The sequence below is a fragment of the Platichthys flesus genome, chromosome 7 (assembly GCF_949316205.1).
Source record: "Platichthys flesus chromosome 7, fPlaFle2.1, whole genome shotgun sequence".
Classification (NCBI taxonomy): Eukaryota; Metazoa; Chordata; class Actinopteri; order Pleuronectiformes; family Pleuronectidae; genus Platichthys; species Platichthys flesus.
Genome location: NC_084951.1, coordinates 504,378 through 519,326, shown reverse-complemented (window position 1 = coordinate 519,326; position 14,949 = coordinate 504,378). Strand labels below are relative to the sequence as shown.

The 14,949-nt window shown below is 40.5% G+C and overlaps 1 protein-coding gene across 2 annotated transcripts in view; it reads right to left on the bottom strand.

Annotated features, from left to right (window-relative positions):
- Nucleotides 1-14,949, bottom strand: part of asxl1 (ASXL transcriptional regulator 1) — a 271,209-nt gene that overhangs the window by 162,777 nt on the left and 93,483 nt on the right. Inside the window, exon 1 of one of the 2 annotated variants that reach the window (XM_062392893.1) lies at nucleotides 7,278-7,296. The exons of the other annotated variant lie outside the window; for it this stretch is intronic. Within the exon in view, the coding sequence (XP_062248877.1) occupies nucleotides 7,278-7,294 (17 nt within the window). The 5' untranslated portion in view covers nucleotides 7,295-7,296. Of the gene's footprint in view, nucleotides 1-7,277; nucleotides 7,297-14,949 lie in introns of those variants that run through there. 2 annotated transcript variants of the gene reach the window in all.

Genomic DNA, 14,949 nt, shown 5'->3' with positions numbered 1-14,949 from the left:
TGCAATGGTGGGGAGTGAGGAACTGGTGATGCGTTGGGCAGTTTTAACCACCCTCTGCAGTGACTTCCGATCCGCAACAGAGCAGCTCCCATACCAAACTGAGATGCAGTTGGTGAGGATGCTCTTGATGGTGCAGCGGTATAAATTCACCAGAATCTGAGGAGACAGATGAGCCGTCCTCTGTCTCCTCAGGGAGAAGAGACGCTGATGAGCTTTCTTGACCAGGGTTGAGGTGTTGAGGGTCCAAGAGAGGTCCTCAGAGATGTGGACACACAGGAACTTGAAGCTGGTGACACGCTCGACCTCCGTCCCGTTGATATGGATGGGGGTGTGTGTGCCGCCTTTCTTCCTGAAGTCCACATGAGCTCTTTGGTCTTCTTGGTGTTGAGAGCCAGGTTGTTGTCGGAGCACCACTTTGCCAGATGCTGGACCTCTTCTCTGTAGGCCGACTCATGTTGGTGATGAGACCAATCACCGTAGTATCATCTGCAAACTTGACAAAAGTATTAGTTACATGTACAGGTATACATGGACAGTTAACAGTTAACACAAAAACAAGACAGAAAAGTGTGCAAAAACATACTGAGGTGGACGTTCGCTGCATCATCTTGGATTAAGGAGCCGATGACAAAAGCAGTTCCTCCACATGTCTCCCATATTTGATAGAGACAATATTACTGCTCTAGTGACTCATTTATAGTTTTAAATAGTTTTCAGCAATTACTTACAGATTTCATCTGATTATGTTTAGGTTTATAATTTGTGATGAATGTTTTTCAGAACCAGGCAGAGTGGAACTCATCTCTAACAAGGAGTCAGACCAACACTGCACTCATACAAAGCCTGAAGCCTGGAACTATTTACATCTTTCAGGTTCGAGCTCGGACTGTTGCTGGGTTTGGACGCTTCAGTGGCAAAATGCACTTCCAAACGATGACTGAAGGTAAGATTGACAATAATAATTCAAGTTCAATTTAATTAATTTCAAATCAATACATTTTTATTTGTGTAGATTATTATTATTATTATTATTAACTGAAGGCATATAACATAGTCAGGTTGAAATCTTACAATATTATTGAGAGAAACTCAACACTTCCAACCAAAAGTTCCCACCATGAGCAAGCACAAGGTGACAGTGGAGAGACAAAACCTGGAAGTAAAGAATGAGAAAACACTTTGAGAAACTCATTATTGGTTATCATGCCATGGAGGAAATGCGCATGTAAAATGTTGTTTTTCCATATTATTTTTTGTCTTTTGACCTGTAGATGAATATAACTCCAGTATCCAGGAGAAGCTTCCTCTCATAATTGGTTCAGCTGCTGCAGGGGTGGTTTTCATCATTGCCATCTCTGTCTTTATCATTGTCTGCCACAGGTGAGTCTGTAATATTGCAAAACATGAAGTGATCACATTGTTTTTTTAATAATCTCCTTTATGTTTTTGGCAGTGAAAGAACCAAAATACAGCATCATTAGACACAATAAGAAATGCCCTACAGAGCTGAAGTGCAATTATGAGATAAATTCCATAAAGTGCCATCTAATTAGCATATGAAGTCAGTAAAGCCGCTCTTGAGAGCTTCTCTCGACTCACCATTGGAGGAAGACACAGACCCTTGAAACAAAAAGTTACTCGTGATTGGCTGGTAGATCTGCTGCTATTGGTCACCCTGGGTCATTGCACTACACAAGTGGGTAAACCCCTCCCACACAATATTAATAATAAAAATGTATATATAGTTATTACTAGTAATGTATATATTAATATATATTAGAATTTATTAGTAAGCCTTTACCAAAGCACTTCAGTTAATGAAGATTAAACATTCATTCATGTGAAGTTATATGTTGAGCATATTGTACAGGAAAAAAAACATGAACTGGCTGTGGAAGGATGGATCCATGTCATCTGTCCTGTTTCAATCAACTGTAAACACAATCATTACAATTAGCACAGTTCAATGACAACATACACCTACAGTGCTGTGAAAAACTATTTGCCCCCTTCCTGGCTTCTTATGTTTTTGCATATTTTTCACACTTAAATGTTTAAGATCATTAGACCAATTTTTATATTAGACAAAGAAAACCAGATTAAATATAAAATGAATCAATCATGAATGAATTGTGATTAACAAAAATAGTTGGAAAGCTGAATTCAATTTCACTAGCCACACCTTGGCCTGAATATATATAAATATAACCTGTCTGACAAAGTGAAGTAGGCTAAAAGATCTCAAAAAGCAACACATCATGCCTCGATCTAAAGAATTCAAAAACAGATGAGAAACAAAGAAATTGACATGGATCAGTCTGGAAAGGGTTACGAAGCCATTTCTCAGGCGTTGGGACTTCAGTGAACCACGGTGAGAGCCTTTATCCACATATGAAGAAGACTTGGAACACTGGTGAATCTTCCCAGGAGTGGCCGTCCTACCAAAATTACTCAGATTACTCGACGACTCATCCAGGAGGTCATAAAAGATCCGAGAACAACATCTAAGGAACTGCAGGCCTCACTTGCCTCAGTTACGGTCATTGTTCGTGATTCAACAATAAGAAAGAGACTGGGCAAAAATGGTATCAACAAAGCATTTCATAAAAACATCATCATACCAACAGTCAAACATGGTGGTGGTAGTGTGAAGTTCTGGGGCTGCTTTGCAGCTTCAGGACCTGGACGACTTGCCATAATTGATGGAACCATGAATTCTGCTCTCTACCAGAAAATCCTAAAGGACAATGTCTGGCCATCAGTTTGTGACCTCAAGCTCAAGCGCACTTGGGATATGCAGCAGGACAAGGATCCAAAACACACCAGCATGTCCACCTCTGAATGGCAAAAAAAAATAAATTAAAACTATTCTTCAAAGAAGAGCAGGTCAAAATTCCCTCAACAGCGATGTGAAAGACTCATTGCCAGTTATTGCAAATGCTTGATTGCAGTTGTTGCCGCCAAAGGTGGCACAACCTGTTATTAGGTTTAGGGGGCAATTACTTTTTTACAATGGACCAGATAGGTTTGGACAGCTTTTTCCCCTTAATAAGTGAAATCATGATTTAAAAACTGCATTTTGTATTTACTTGGGCTATCTTTGTCTAATATTAAAATTAGTTTGATGATCTGAATCATTTAAGTGTGACAAATATGCTAAAAAATGGTATAAATAGTATACTGGAAGGGGGCACATACTTTTTCACAGCACTGTATATATGTAACTGAAAAAAGATCTAATGAATCTAACCTTAGCCAGTAGACGTTTGGAGCTTACAGGGCACAGACATGTCATAGCCAACATCATTTCCTCCTGTTGAGCAGATTGCTGGTAGATGTGTGGTTAACACATCCTCTCTGCATTTAACCAACATGAGTGAAAAAGTAACTGTAATCAGGCCACTCTGCACAATGGTTAAGATTGAGAATTGTGTTCATGGGCAATTAAGACTGAAGAGGTGGGTTGTCACTCCTGTCCAGGGAAACAGACTTACTGAGCCTCATTGTTTTAGAGTATAATAAAATGTTGAAATAAAGTTCACTGTATCAAAAAAAAGCATTCATAGCATTGACCTTTGCTCATGGTATACAATGTAATTCAAATAGTACATTTACTTACTTAAGGGAAACAATTTACAATTTCAGGTTTTATATTTATTTTAAGCCTGGTGTACTTACAACAGATGGTTTAGTTGGTACCTTTTAGAAAAAGGTGTTATCTTCAGTGAGAGAAACTATCCTGATTTTCATTTGTACAGCTCAGAGCATTGTCATTTTAATGTGAAAGCCTCCCCTAGGTTTAGGGGCATGGGGGTCACCTCCCAGCATTCCCAGGCCTGTAAAGGTGACAGAAACTGGTACCCCACGTCAAGAGGTGTAAAAAGTATGGAAATATTGTACTCAAGTAAAAGTACCTTTACTTTGATGAAATTTTACTCAAGGACAAGTAAAAGTACCCATCTAAAAATCTACTCAAGTAAAAGTAAAAAGTAATTCATTTAAAATGTACTTTAAGTAAAAGTTACAACTCGATGGGGTTCACTCCTACATAGTGCAAAAAAGGACAAGGGGTCATAAATCAAATCCAAAAACAGTTATTTTTAATTAAAGGAGAATCTTTACAAATATAAGTGCAATGACATTAAACATGTCAAACATTTAACATGTCAACACAACATTTAAGAACTTTTGAGAGGACATGTCAAGACATGAACCACATGACAGCTAAAATAAAAAGTTAAAATGCCGCTGTCCCACTGTATATTTAAACTTTTGGCTAAACTTTGGTCCACCTTTAGAGCACTAGTCTACAAACTTCTTGTTGAGTTTGAGCAGCAGCTGATTTTCAAGGTGACTAGAGCTCATCCAGGCTCGCTTTGCAGTGAACAGCATCCAGCACAGGCGGCAGAGGCAGGTAGGCCAGTATTGAGTTTCAGGCAGTGTTGTGCATGAACAAGTTAAAAAGAAAGCGTTCATTGAACATGTTAATTTTTATGAGAACGTTGAACTGAACGAAACTTAATGATAAATATTGAATTTGAACGGTGAACACGTTCATATTATCTGAAGTCTAGCTAATACGTTACGGAATGTTTTCCTTCTCCTGAGGAGAGACGCTGTCTCGATCGAATGCCTGCGTCATGTTGTTGCGATCGTTGTTGTGTTTATTTGAAAAGAAATGCAGTCTTGGGGGGGGCCGCCAGGAGTGAATCTTGCATAGAGCGTCAAATGTGCTAGGTCCGGCCCTGTGTAGCGCAGCGCGGAGGCATAACATGTGCGCGCGCGACCGGAAGGGGAAATGCAAGGCGGAACTAATATTCTAGCTGAACTATTGCTTTGACGTCCGCATGTCTTTAACGGCTGAGCAGTAAACAAATCGCTCTTTCGCCGGATCCAGGGGTCGACAACCCGCGGCTCTTCAGCCGTTCTGCAGTGGCTCCCTTTGCAGTGTTGTGCATGTGGCGGTTATTTCTCGCGAACAGTGAACTTTACGATCAGTTTTCATATGTTGAACTTGCACGTGAGGGAACGTCATCCACTCTTTGCAGCATCTACCATTGCAGTGAGAATTGCCTTGCACAACTGTTTTTTTTTTACTCAGTAACGGATGTTATTTCCAATGTAGCGAAGTACAATACTTGGGTCAAAATCTACTTAAGTAAAAGTAAAATTACCCATTTCAAAAGCTACTCAAAAAATTACAAAGTACACAAAAAAACTACTCAATTACAGTAACGTGAGTAAATGTAATTTTTTACTTTACACCTCTGCCCAGGTCATTCCTGACAGTTTTCTGTGCTGGTTACACACAGAGTCCTGGAAATTACTTTGTTCCAGCTATTACACACACTTACAATTGCAAAGACGTGTACACTTCAGCTTTTCGTTAATGCACTTGCACCGAGAGCTAATTGAACTTTTGCTTTTACAACTGCACTTCACATCTAGATTCAATACATCTTTACCTGCGTCTGTATGTGAGTTTATGCGTATATATTCTTGTTCCAATCCAGGCTTCTGTGTTGTAGGAAACTGAAAAGGTGAAATCCCAGTTCCATGGAAGGAAAAGGTAGCAGTAGGGGAGAACGGGGTAATGTGGGACATCGGGTAATGTGAGATACCCCCTGTATCTAGGCAACGGACCACATTTGTGGTCATTTGACCATTATGTTTTCAAGCCCCTCCCATTCCCCCCTTGCCATGAAGGAGAAGTCGTGCTGGTGCTGTGGAAAGTATGTTTTTTCACAAAAATATGTGTTTTTTGCATGTAAAAGTAAATTTTCTTGCCTTGAACTTAATCAACTGTTGTGTCAAAACAAATTGAATCAGGTAGAAAAACTTATTCTACCTGATCTACTAGTTGACCAGTTCCATGGCCTTGCTCCAGTTAAGTGCATTTGAATACGCAGAGAAAAACAATATCCCTGTCCCTGCCAATTGGACAGAGAAACAATGTTTCGGTTAGCTAGGGTGTGCAAGACATCACATGAATCATAATAATCATAAATGTGCTTAATTGACCAATCCCAATGATTCTGTTTCTAGTCCGATATGAGTGGTTGTCAATCTAGCTGTCGGGATTTTAACTATTACAACATGTGTTGTTATTGTAGTTTTAAAGTGGAAAAACTTTACCCCATAGCTGGGGTAAAGTGGGACACAAGACCACTTTTTTTAAAACAATCATATTTTCACTTCCCTTTGTCCTGAAGACATTCTGATCATTTCCATTTCTAGAAAACATCCTGAATTAATGGGAAATGTGTACATTTTACTGATATATCATTTTAGCTCACCTAGAGGGGAGCAAATGTAAAAAATTTCCCACATTACCCCTCTCTCTCCTACGTGATGTGGGATTATGATCCATGTTATCAAGGGCTGCAACTGTGAATATGCATTGACAAAAATTTGTAGGACAAACTATATCTGCGCTGTTCCTTACTCGATCTCCTATAGCCTTTGCAAAGATAGCTTCAATGCCGAGGACCTTCTTAGGCTCACAATTCAAGTTTGAGGAAAGAGAAGTCATATTTGGAATGGCCATCTGACCCACAGAGAGTATTTCCCAAGAATTCTCCTGTTCTGATGATGATTTGTGCCCTGAAAGGAGATTACGGAAGAAATACTTCATACGTTGTGGAACAGATGATTCTTCGCAGTCTTTGGGAAATTAAACATCAAACCTGAATGGTGTGTCGTGATTTAAAACGGCTTTTCTGAGAATGGATGCTGCCATTAGTAATGTATGTGTCTCCTCCTCTGGTCTTTGAGATGCAACTGATATGATCTCCCTAGAAGTCTTTGAGTAAAAGATGAAACTCGGTCACAGGTACCTTTCTCTTCTGTCAAATCCGGAAAGTGTTTGATGACTGTTTTCTTTAGGCGTGTCCGGTTCACAGTCTTCTGTATTCCATGTTGTTCCAATCGCTCCGTCAATATATTGGTCAGATCTTGCAATGCAAAGATATTGCGACCTCCAGCAATTTCTTCCTGTATGAATTGAAGCAACTCATTTTCGTCTATGACTTCAAAGTCTTCACTAGCTGTATCTCGTTTACAAATTGCATTGTAACGACTTTTGAAACCTGTCTAGCAATTGCGATGATACTTTCAATCAATCAATCAATCACATTTTATTTGTATAGCCCATATTCACAAATTACAATTCATCTCATAGGGCTTTAACAGGATGTGACATCCTCTGTCCTTAACCCTCAGCAAGAGTAAGGAAAAACTCGAAAAACCCTTTTAACAGGGTAAAAATACGTAGAAACCTCAGAGAGAGCCACATGTGAGGGATCCCTCTCCCAGGACGGACAGAAGTGAAATAGATGCCATGTGCAGGAAAACATCATCAAGATTAAAGTTTTCAAGATTAAAGATTAAAGTCTCTAGCAGCATTTGATGAGGGTAAGCATCCCAAAGGACAACCCCAACATGACATGCCAAGCAGTCCCGCTGCAATCACAGTCCATGGTCAGCAACCAGCAGGACCACGATCCACCATCCAGACCAGAACGCCACTCCAGTCCTCAGTCACCGTCCACCGCAACCCACCACGAGCCGCCGCCGCGGTCCTGGTCCAATGTCCGTACCCGATGCCAACGTGACACAGGGTCTGCCACCACCACCACGATCAGCCCACACGACACAGAATCCGCCACACAGGGTCCGCCACCACCACCACGATCAGCCCACACGACACAGAATCCGCCACACTGGATCCACCACCCCGACCCCTGGTGCGCGATCAACAAAGCACAATCCATGGTGCGGCCACAGAGGCCCTGGATGTGCGGGTGATAAAGCAAAGGGATTCCGGGGAAGGGGGATAGGGATGGAGAAGAGGAAGGAGAAGCTGGAAAAAGACGCTCCATGTGTCATGTGTCATAAAATAGAACAAGTAACGTTCTGCCGCACAAATTAGCTCTAACTATAAGCTTTATCAAAAAGGAAGGTTTTGAGCCTACTCTTAAACGAACAGATGCCACCTAAATTCTGGGAGCGGAGTGCTCTAGTGGGTTTATAAGGTACTAACAGCTCTTTAAGGTAAAATGGCGCCATATTATTAAGGGCCTTGAAGGTGAGGAGGAGAATTTTAAATTCTATTCTAGATTTAACTGGAAGCCAGTGTAGTGATATTACACAGGAGAAATGTGCTCTCTTTTCTTTGTTCTCGTCAGGACACATGCTGCAGCATTTTGGACAAGCTGTAGAGTCTTTAACGACTTACTTAGAAAAAAGCGCTATATAAATACAAATCCATTTACCATTTACTGCTGGAGCCTGATAATAATGAATTACAATAGTCCAGTCTCAATGTAACAAAGGCGTGGACTAGTTTTTCTGCATCTTTTTGCGAAAGGATTTTTTAGATATTACGCAAGTGGATAAAGGCGGTTCTAGAAATTAGTGACTATTAAAGGATAAATCAGGATCGAAGATCACTCCCAAGTTCCTGACTGTTTTGTTGGAAGTCTAGCGCAGCTATATCATTAGATAATGTATCTCTAAGGTGTTTGGGGCCAAGTATTATAACCTCTGTTTTGTCTGAGTTTAATAAGAGAAAATTGCGGGTCATCCAGGTTTTTATGTCCTTGAGACATGCTCGAAGTTTAGTTAATTGATTACTTTGTTCAGGTTTTATTGATAAGTATAACTGGGTGTCATCCGCATAGCAGTGGAAATTTACCGAGTGTGTCCTGATAATGTTTCCTAGTGGAAGCATATATAATGAGAATAAAATTGGGCCGAGCACAGAGCCCTGGGGAACACCATGGTTTACTTTGGTGCGCACAGATGACTCATCATTAATTTGCACGAATTGGGAGCGATCAGAAAAATACGATTTAAACCAGTTAAGGGCGGTTCCATTAATGTGAAATAACTGTTTGAGTCCTTGTAATAGAATTTGATGGTCAATTGTGTCGAATGCTGCACTGAGATCTAACAGAACAAGGACAGACACAAGTCCCTGATCTGAGGCTATTAAAAGGTCATTAGTGACTTTTGCCAAGGCTGTCCCTGTACTGTGGATTGGATCTAAACCCTGACTGAAAGTTTTCATATATATTATTTTCCTGGAGAAACTCACACAGCTGATTGGCTACCACTTTTTCTAAGATTTTAGACATGAAGGGGAGATTAGATATTGGTCTGTAATTGGCTAAAACCTCTGGGTCTAGAGTGGTTTTTTGAGAAGGGGTTTGATTACTGCTATTTTAAAAGACTGTGGTACATAACCTGATGATAATGACAGATTGATTGTATTAAGTAACGAACTATCAATTAGGGGCAGAATTTCTTTAAGTAATTTTGTAGGAATGGGATCTAAGATACAGGTTGTTGGTTTAGAACCTGAGATTAATTTGGTAAGCTGATCACAGGTGATCAGAGAGAAGCTGTCTAAGTAATTGGTAGGATTCTCAGCCGTTTCTGAGATCTCTGATGTTGGGAGGGTATTAGTGCCAATTGAGGGCAGGAGATGGTTGATTTTATTTCTAATAGTTAGAATTTTATCATTAAAAAAGTTCATAAAGATATTGCTATTTAGGGATCGAGGAATACTGCGTTCGGTGGAAGTGTGACTCTCTGTCAGCCTGGCTACAGTGCTGAAGAGAAACCTGGGGTTGTTTTTATTCTCTTCTATTAGTTTTGAATAGTAGGCGGCTCTTGCTTTGTGGAGAGCCCTTTTATATTCTTTAACACTATTCTTCCAGTCTATGAGGTTTTCAACATGGTTGCTGGAGCGCCACTTCCTTTCTAGTTTTCTAATGTTAATCGTCTTCAGAGCTATCGACGAGGTGGTCGATCTCAATGGAGCTCAGTTTTTAAAGAATTTGTTCTTTATATCTACGGATAATACGGGTTTAAATGTAATTGGAATTATTTCCTTAAATTTAGCTACAGCACTATCAGGTAGCCATCTAGAAAATGAGTTTTTTATTATTGGCATATATTCAGTTATTGAAAAATCGAAGGTTATTAAATTATGGTCTGATAGAGCTGGATTGCGCGGAAGTACTGTTAAATGTTCAATTCCGACACCGTACGATAATATAAGGTCAAGTGTGTGGTTACCACAATAAGTAGGTTGGTGTACACGCTGACTGAAACTAATTGAGTCTAGTATTGAACTAAATGCTACGCTACGGCAATCTTTCTTATTGTCAACATGTATATTAAAGTCACCAACAATAATAATTTTATCGGTCTTTAGGACTAAGTTTGATAAAAACTCAGGGAATTGCGTTAAAAATTCAGTATAAGCCCTGGGAGCACATAACTACAACCACAGCAAATATGATGGGCTGTTGGTGGTTCCTGGATTGGCGTGGAAGACTAAGAACTAGACATTCAAATGATTTGTAGCTGAGTTTAGGTTTAGGATTAATTGAAAGACTGGAGTTAAAAATAGCAGCAACTCCACCTCCTCGCCCAATTTCTCTGGGAACATGTGAATTTATATGACTGGGGGGAGTAGATTAATTTAGACTGACATATTCATCAGGATGCAGCCACGTCTCAGTGAGGGATAATAAATCTATGTTGTAATCAGAGACTATTTCATTAACTAAAATAGCTTTTGATGACGAGGAGTGATCTAATGTTTAAAAGACCACATTTAAAAGTTTTAGTTCCCTGTGTTGTTTCAGAGGTTGTTTTAATTTGAATTAGATTATTGTGTGGAGTTCTCGCTCTGTTATTGTTTAGTTTCAATAATTTAGTCGGACGGTGGACAGACACAATGTCTGTCCACCGTGACTGATCCAGAGGGAGCGCAGAGAAGTGTTTAGCACTGCAGCTCTGCTTCCTGGTCCCAACTATGGGTTGTCATGTTATAGACTTAGTAATATTCCTAGATAAGAGAGCTGCTCCATCCCATGTGGGATGAACGCGTTTTCAGGACACCACCTCGACAGCCAGCGGTTAAAATACAACATGTGGCTAAACATGTCGTCACCTGTTGTGACGACTTTGCCTCAATAGCGACAAGATCTCCCTCTGAAAGGAGTGCCACACTACGATCTTCCTCCAGTGCAACTGCCATGTCATCTATCTGATGGGATAGTTCTACCTTCTGGAAAGAATGGTCTGCTGCATTTGTTTTATCACCACAGAAGATACATATTTTACGATGTACAGGTGCACCAGTTTGGCAGGATCTTCTTGTGGCAGGAGGCAATCCTTCAGAATAACTTTTTATTGCATTGTCAAGTGTTGTCATAGGGCGGTGTGGCCTAGGGGGTAGAGTGGTCGTTCTCCAACAAGAGGTTACCGGTTCAATCCCCACTCTTCCCCATCTGCATGGCGGAGTATCCTTGGCAAGATACTGAACCCCTAAATGGCCCCTCATAGATGTTGAGTGTACTAATTGTAAGTCGCTTTGGACAAAAGCGTCAGCCAAATGACATGTAATGTTGTTGACTGGTAAATCTTACGACAGGTTTTGTGCCAGGAAGCACGATTCTGATGCTTGGATTCTTCATCAGGAAGTTCTACATCTGGGTGGGGAGCAGCAACAAATGCTTGGAACTGACGTGCAAGACTGATAAGTTCTGTGTATGATCCCTCTCTACGACTGACAATTGGATTAGCAAGAGGGCAAACAAGTTTTTCCGCTGTTTGGTTTTGGCAAAGAATGCATAGCTGCCAATACGTTGTCCCAGCCATCTCATCATACCTGTTAAATTTTCTCTTTCTCCCTTTTAGGGTTGGTTCAGCAGTAGCAGTAAGAGAAGGAATACTTACTTTCAATGCTCAGTGCAACTTATGCAGTCACTTCATATAGTATAATGATAACTTATTCTGTAAAGAGCCAAGTGGTTCAGTGTGTGATTACTGAGGATTACTGGAATTACTTCATTCTTCAGGCATTTATTCACTCATCCTACATGGACTGAATGAACTTTAATCTATCTAAGTAATAGAATAGAGAAAATAATGAAATGAGGAATAGAAGATAAATAACTAAAGGGCATGAATTGTAAGATTGTGAAATATTCTTGATGTAACCAGTCCCTCTCTGGTGGTGATCTGGTGGTAACAGGACATTTATTTCTGTTCAGAGGTTCAGCAAAAGAACAGAAAACATTTGTCTGTGTATCATTTGGTCACATGCTGGTCTCGGCCAGATCTTAGAACATTCTTTATACATCACAAAAATATTTCACATTTTAACAAAAATATAAATATAATAACAAGAATCCTTTACAACAAAACATACCTGTTCAGAGCTTCAGCAAAAGAACAGAAAACATTCGTCTGTGTATCATTTGGTCACATGCCTAACAAAAAAAGAATTAGTTAGTTTGGAGCTGGGGCCGGTTCTTGAAACTGAGGCAAAGTCAGTGGCCGGAGGATATGAGAGATCCCGGTAACAAGAAATTACAACAACATACCGAAGGAGTCAATATATTTTATTTTGTAAAAGCTTTACAACATATGCCCAAGAGGACGCATAGGCCCAAGGATTCAAAAATCCAACCAGGTGAGCAATAACCAAGCCATATTAACAGTTGGAGAAATGCAATTAACTAACAAAAACATGCACTTCATTGTACATAGCTGTACCAACACAAGTTTACTGGTCATTATCCTCAATACTTATGATTAAACTGATTTGAATGACAGGCAGAATCAAATGTATCTCCACCAAACAACGTGCATTGCATGGAACTGAATAGAATTGCGACAACTTAAAAGTGCATGGTAGTCTATCAAGGAAATGTGTTTCAAAATTAATCACTCAGTTCAGGTGAACTGTATCAGTTGTTTAGAATTTACTAAGAACAACTTCCAAGTGCACCAACAAATACAAAATAAAACTGCATAGTAGGCCTCTGAATTGAATTACAACATGACAATGCATGACAATTAATGAGGTGAATAACATAATAATTAAATCATATTGTTACAAAAATGAACCTTAATTGCTTGCTTGACTAACATGCCTATTAACTTGGATGTAATTTGCCTACATTTGCCATAAAAAAAATTCAACCGATGTCACTATAAGGGCTCCGTATGTACAACTATAAAGTGCATGAAAAATATAACTAACCACAACGCTGAATCAGTGGAAGCCCTGAGCCTGTTTCTCTGCAACAAGGCGGTCCCATCTAGGGCTAATAGTGACAATAAGTGTGTTGCTGATGTCCAGTCTACAGTGGCGGTTTTGGGCACTTTTTCATGACACATGGAGGGCGGCACGAGCACTTAAAAAAAACAAAAACATCTGGCCCTCGAAGCAGTTTTCTATTATCTATCATATCACCGTGTGGGGAATTGGCAAATTGGCGCCCCCTGCAACTGCAGGCGCCCCTGCTTGATGCTGCCTGAGAAGGGGGACTCCCAAATGGAACGGAAAAAGGGGGACGGGGGATCCTCTGTATAGAGCAGTGGTTCTCAAACTATGTGGCGCGCCCAACGTGGCATAAACTTATATAGCCCAGCCAATGTTTTAACGTCCGCATCTCTTTAACGGCCGAGCTGTAAACAAATCGCTCTTTCGCCGTAGCCGGCACCCGAGGATCTGAAGCCGCGGGCAGCTCTTCAGCTCCTCTGCAGCGGATCCCTGAACAGTGTTGAGCAGGTCGCGCATATTTTTCGTGGAAGGACAGCACACACACAGGCCCCAGGGCTCCGCCCCCGCCCCGCTCACTCTCTCAGAGACACACACATGAGATCAGAGCTTGTTCACGTCAAGCAGCCAGTGACAGTCAGGGACAAACAAGAGACGGTGTTCAAAAACCAAGTTGAAAAGAAAGTACGATGACGCCTGGTTCACAGTCAATGTGGTAGGACATGAGGAGAGACCAGTGTGTTATCTATGTCTGAAAACTCTATGAGACCCAACAAATTAAGAAGACTCTTAGAAACAAAAAATAATAATTAAGACCTTCAAATTAAAAACCATGGCCCGGGGCGCAAATCCATGTAGAATCGCCACTGCCAGTCTACTCCGTAATTTCGTTTTGGTTGCGTCACAGCAGAAAACTCCGCTTCGCACAGATATGATGTCGGAAATGGCCACAGAGTTTTTAGTGCTCTTGTGGCAATCTCAGGGAATCCTGCCGTGACTTTAATCCAGAACACCGGTAGAGTTGTTTTCCCGAACATACTTAAGGCCGCCATCATTTGCGATCTCCAGCAGCTGATCTTCTCCTTGCAAAGACATGCTGGATTCACCTGGTTTGTTGACAAATGGGTCCGACAAATACCGTCTGGGTTTGTGTTCAGCAAAAACGTGACCGAGACAAGCCTCTTGACATGGGTAAAGCATGAGTCATAACGGAGAGGATCCGGTCATTTTCAAAAATAAAACACCGTTCACAATCAGATTATAAATAAAACAGAAATAATGTAGTTGTTTATTCTTTCTGGGCAGCCTGGTACCAAACGACCCACGGCCCGGTTCAAAATAAAGCAAAACTGCAAAGTGCTCTGAGTTAGTGCCATTTAAGTGCTACTAAACTGTTAGTTTAAAAAAATATATATATATTTTTTTTTATTCAAGCACTTTTCAAGCACACTCCGGGGGCCAGTCCAAAGCAGCTCGGGGGCCGGATTCGGCCCGCAGGCCGCCCATTGAGGAGCCCTGTCTTAGAACATTCTGGTGAAAACCGGGAGGATAAATACAATGGCCACTCACGACCAACAGAGGGTGCCAACCACATGTGAAACACACAATACAAAATCAATAATTAACAAAAACTGAAGGATTTGGTGGAATGAAATAATACTTTTCATACCTGCTACATTGACATACATCAAATTACTTTATATGAAATGGAAGAAATAATAAACACCTTCCCTTATTCAAAATACTCATTGGACAATCTCCAAAGTTACTATAGCTATTAAAATTATATATTAAAAAAAAAGGTGTGAAAGGTGTGATTTTGGCCATTTAAGAAAAGGGGCCCAAAACCATTTTTTTATCTG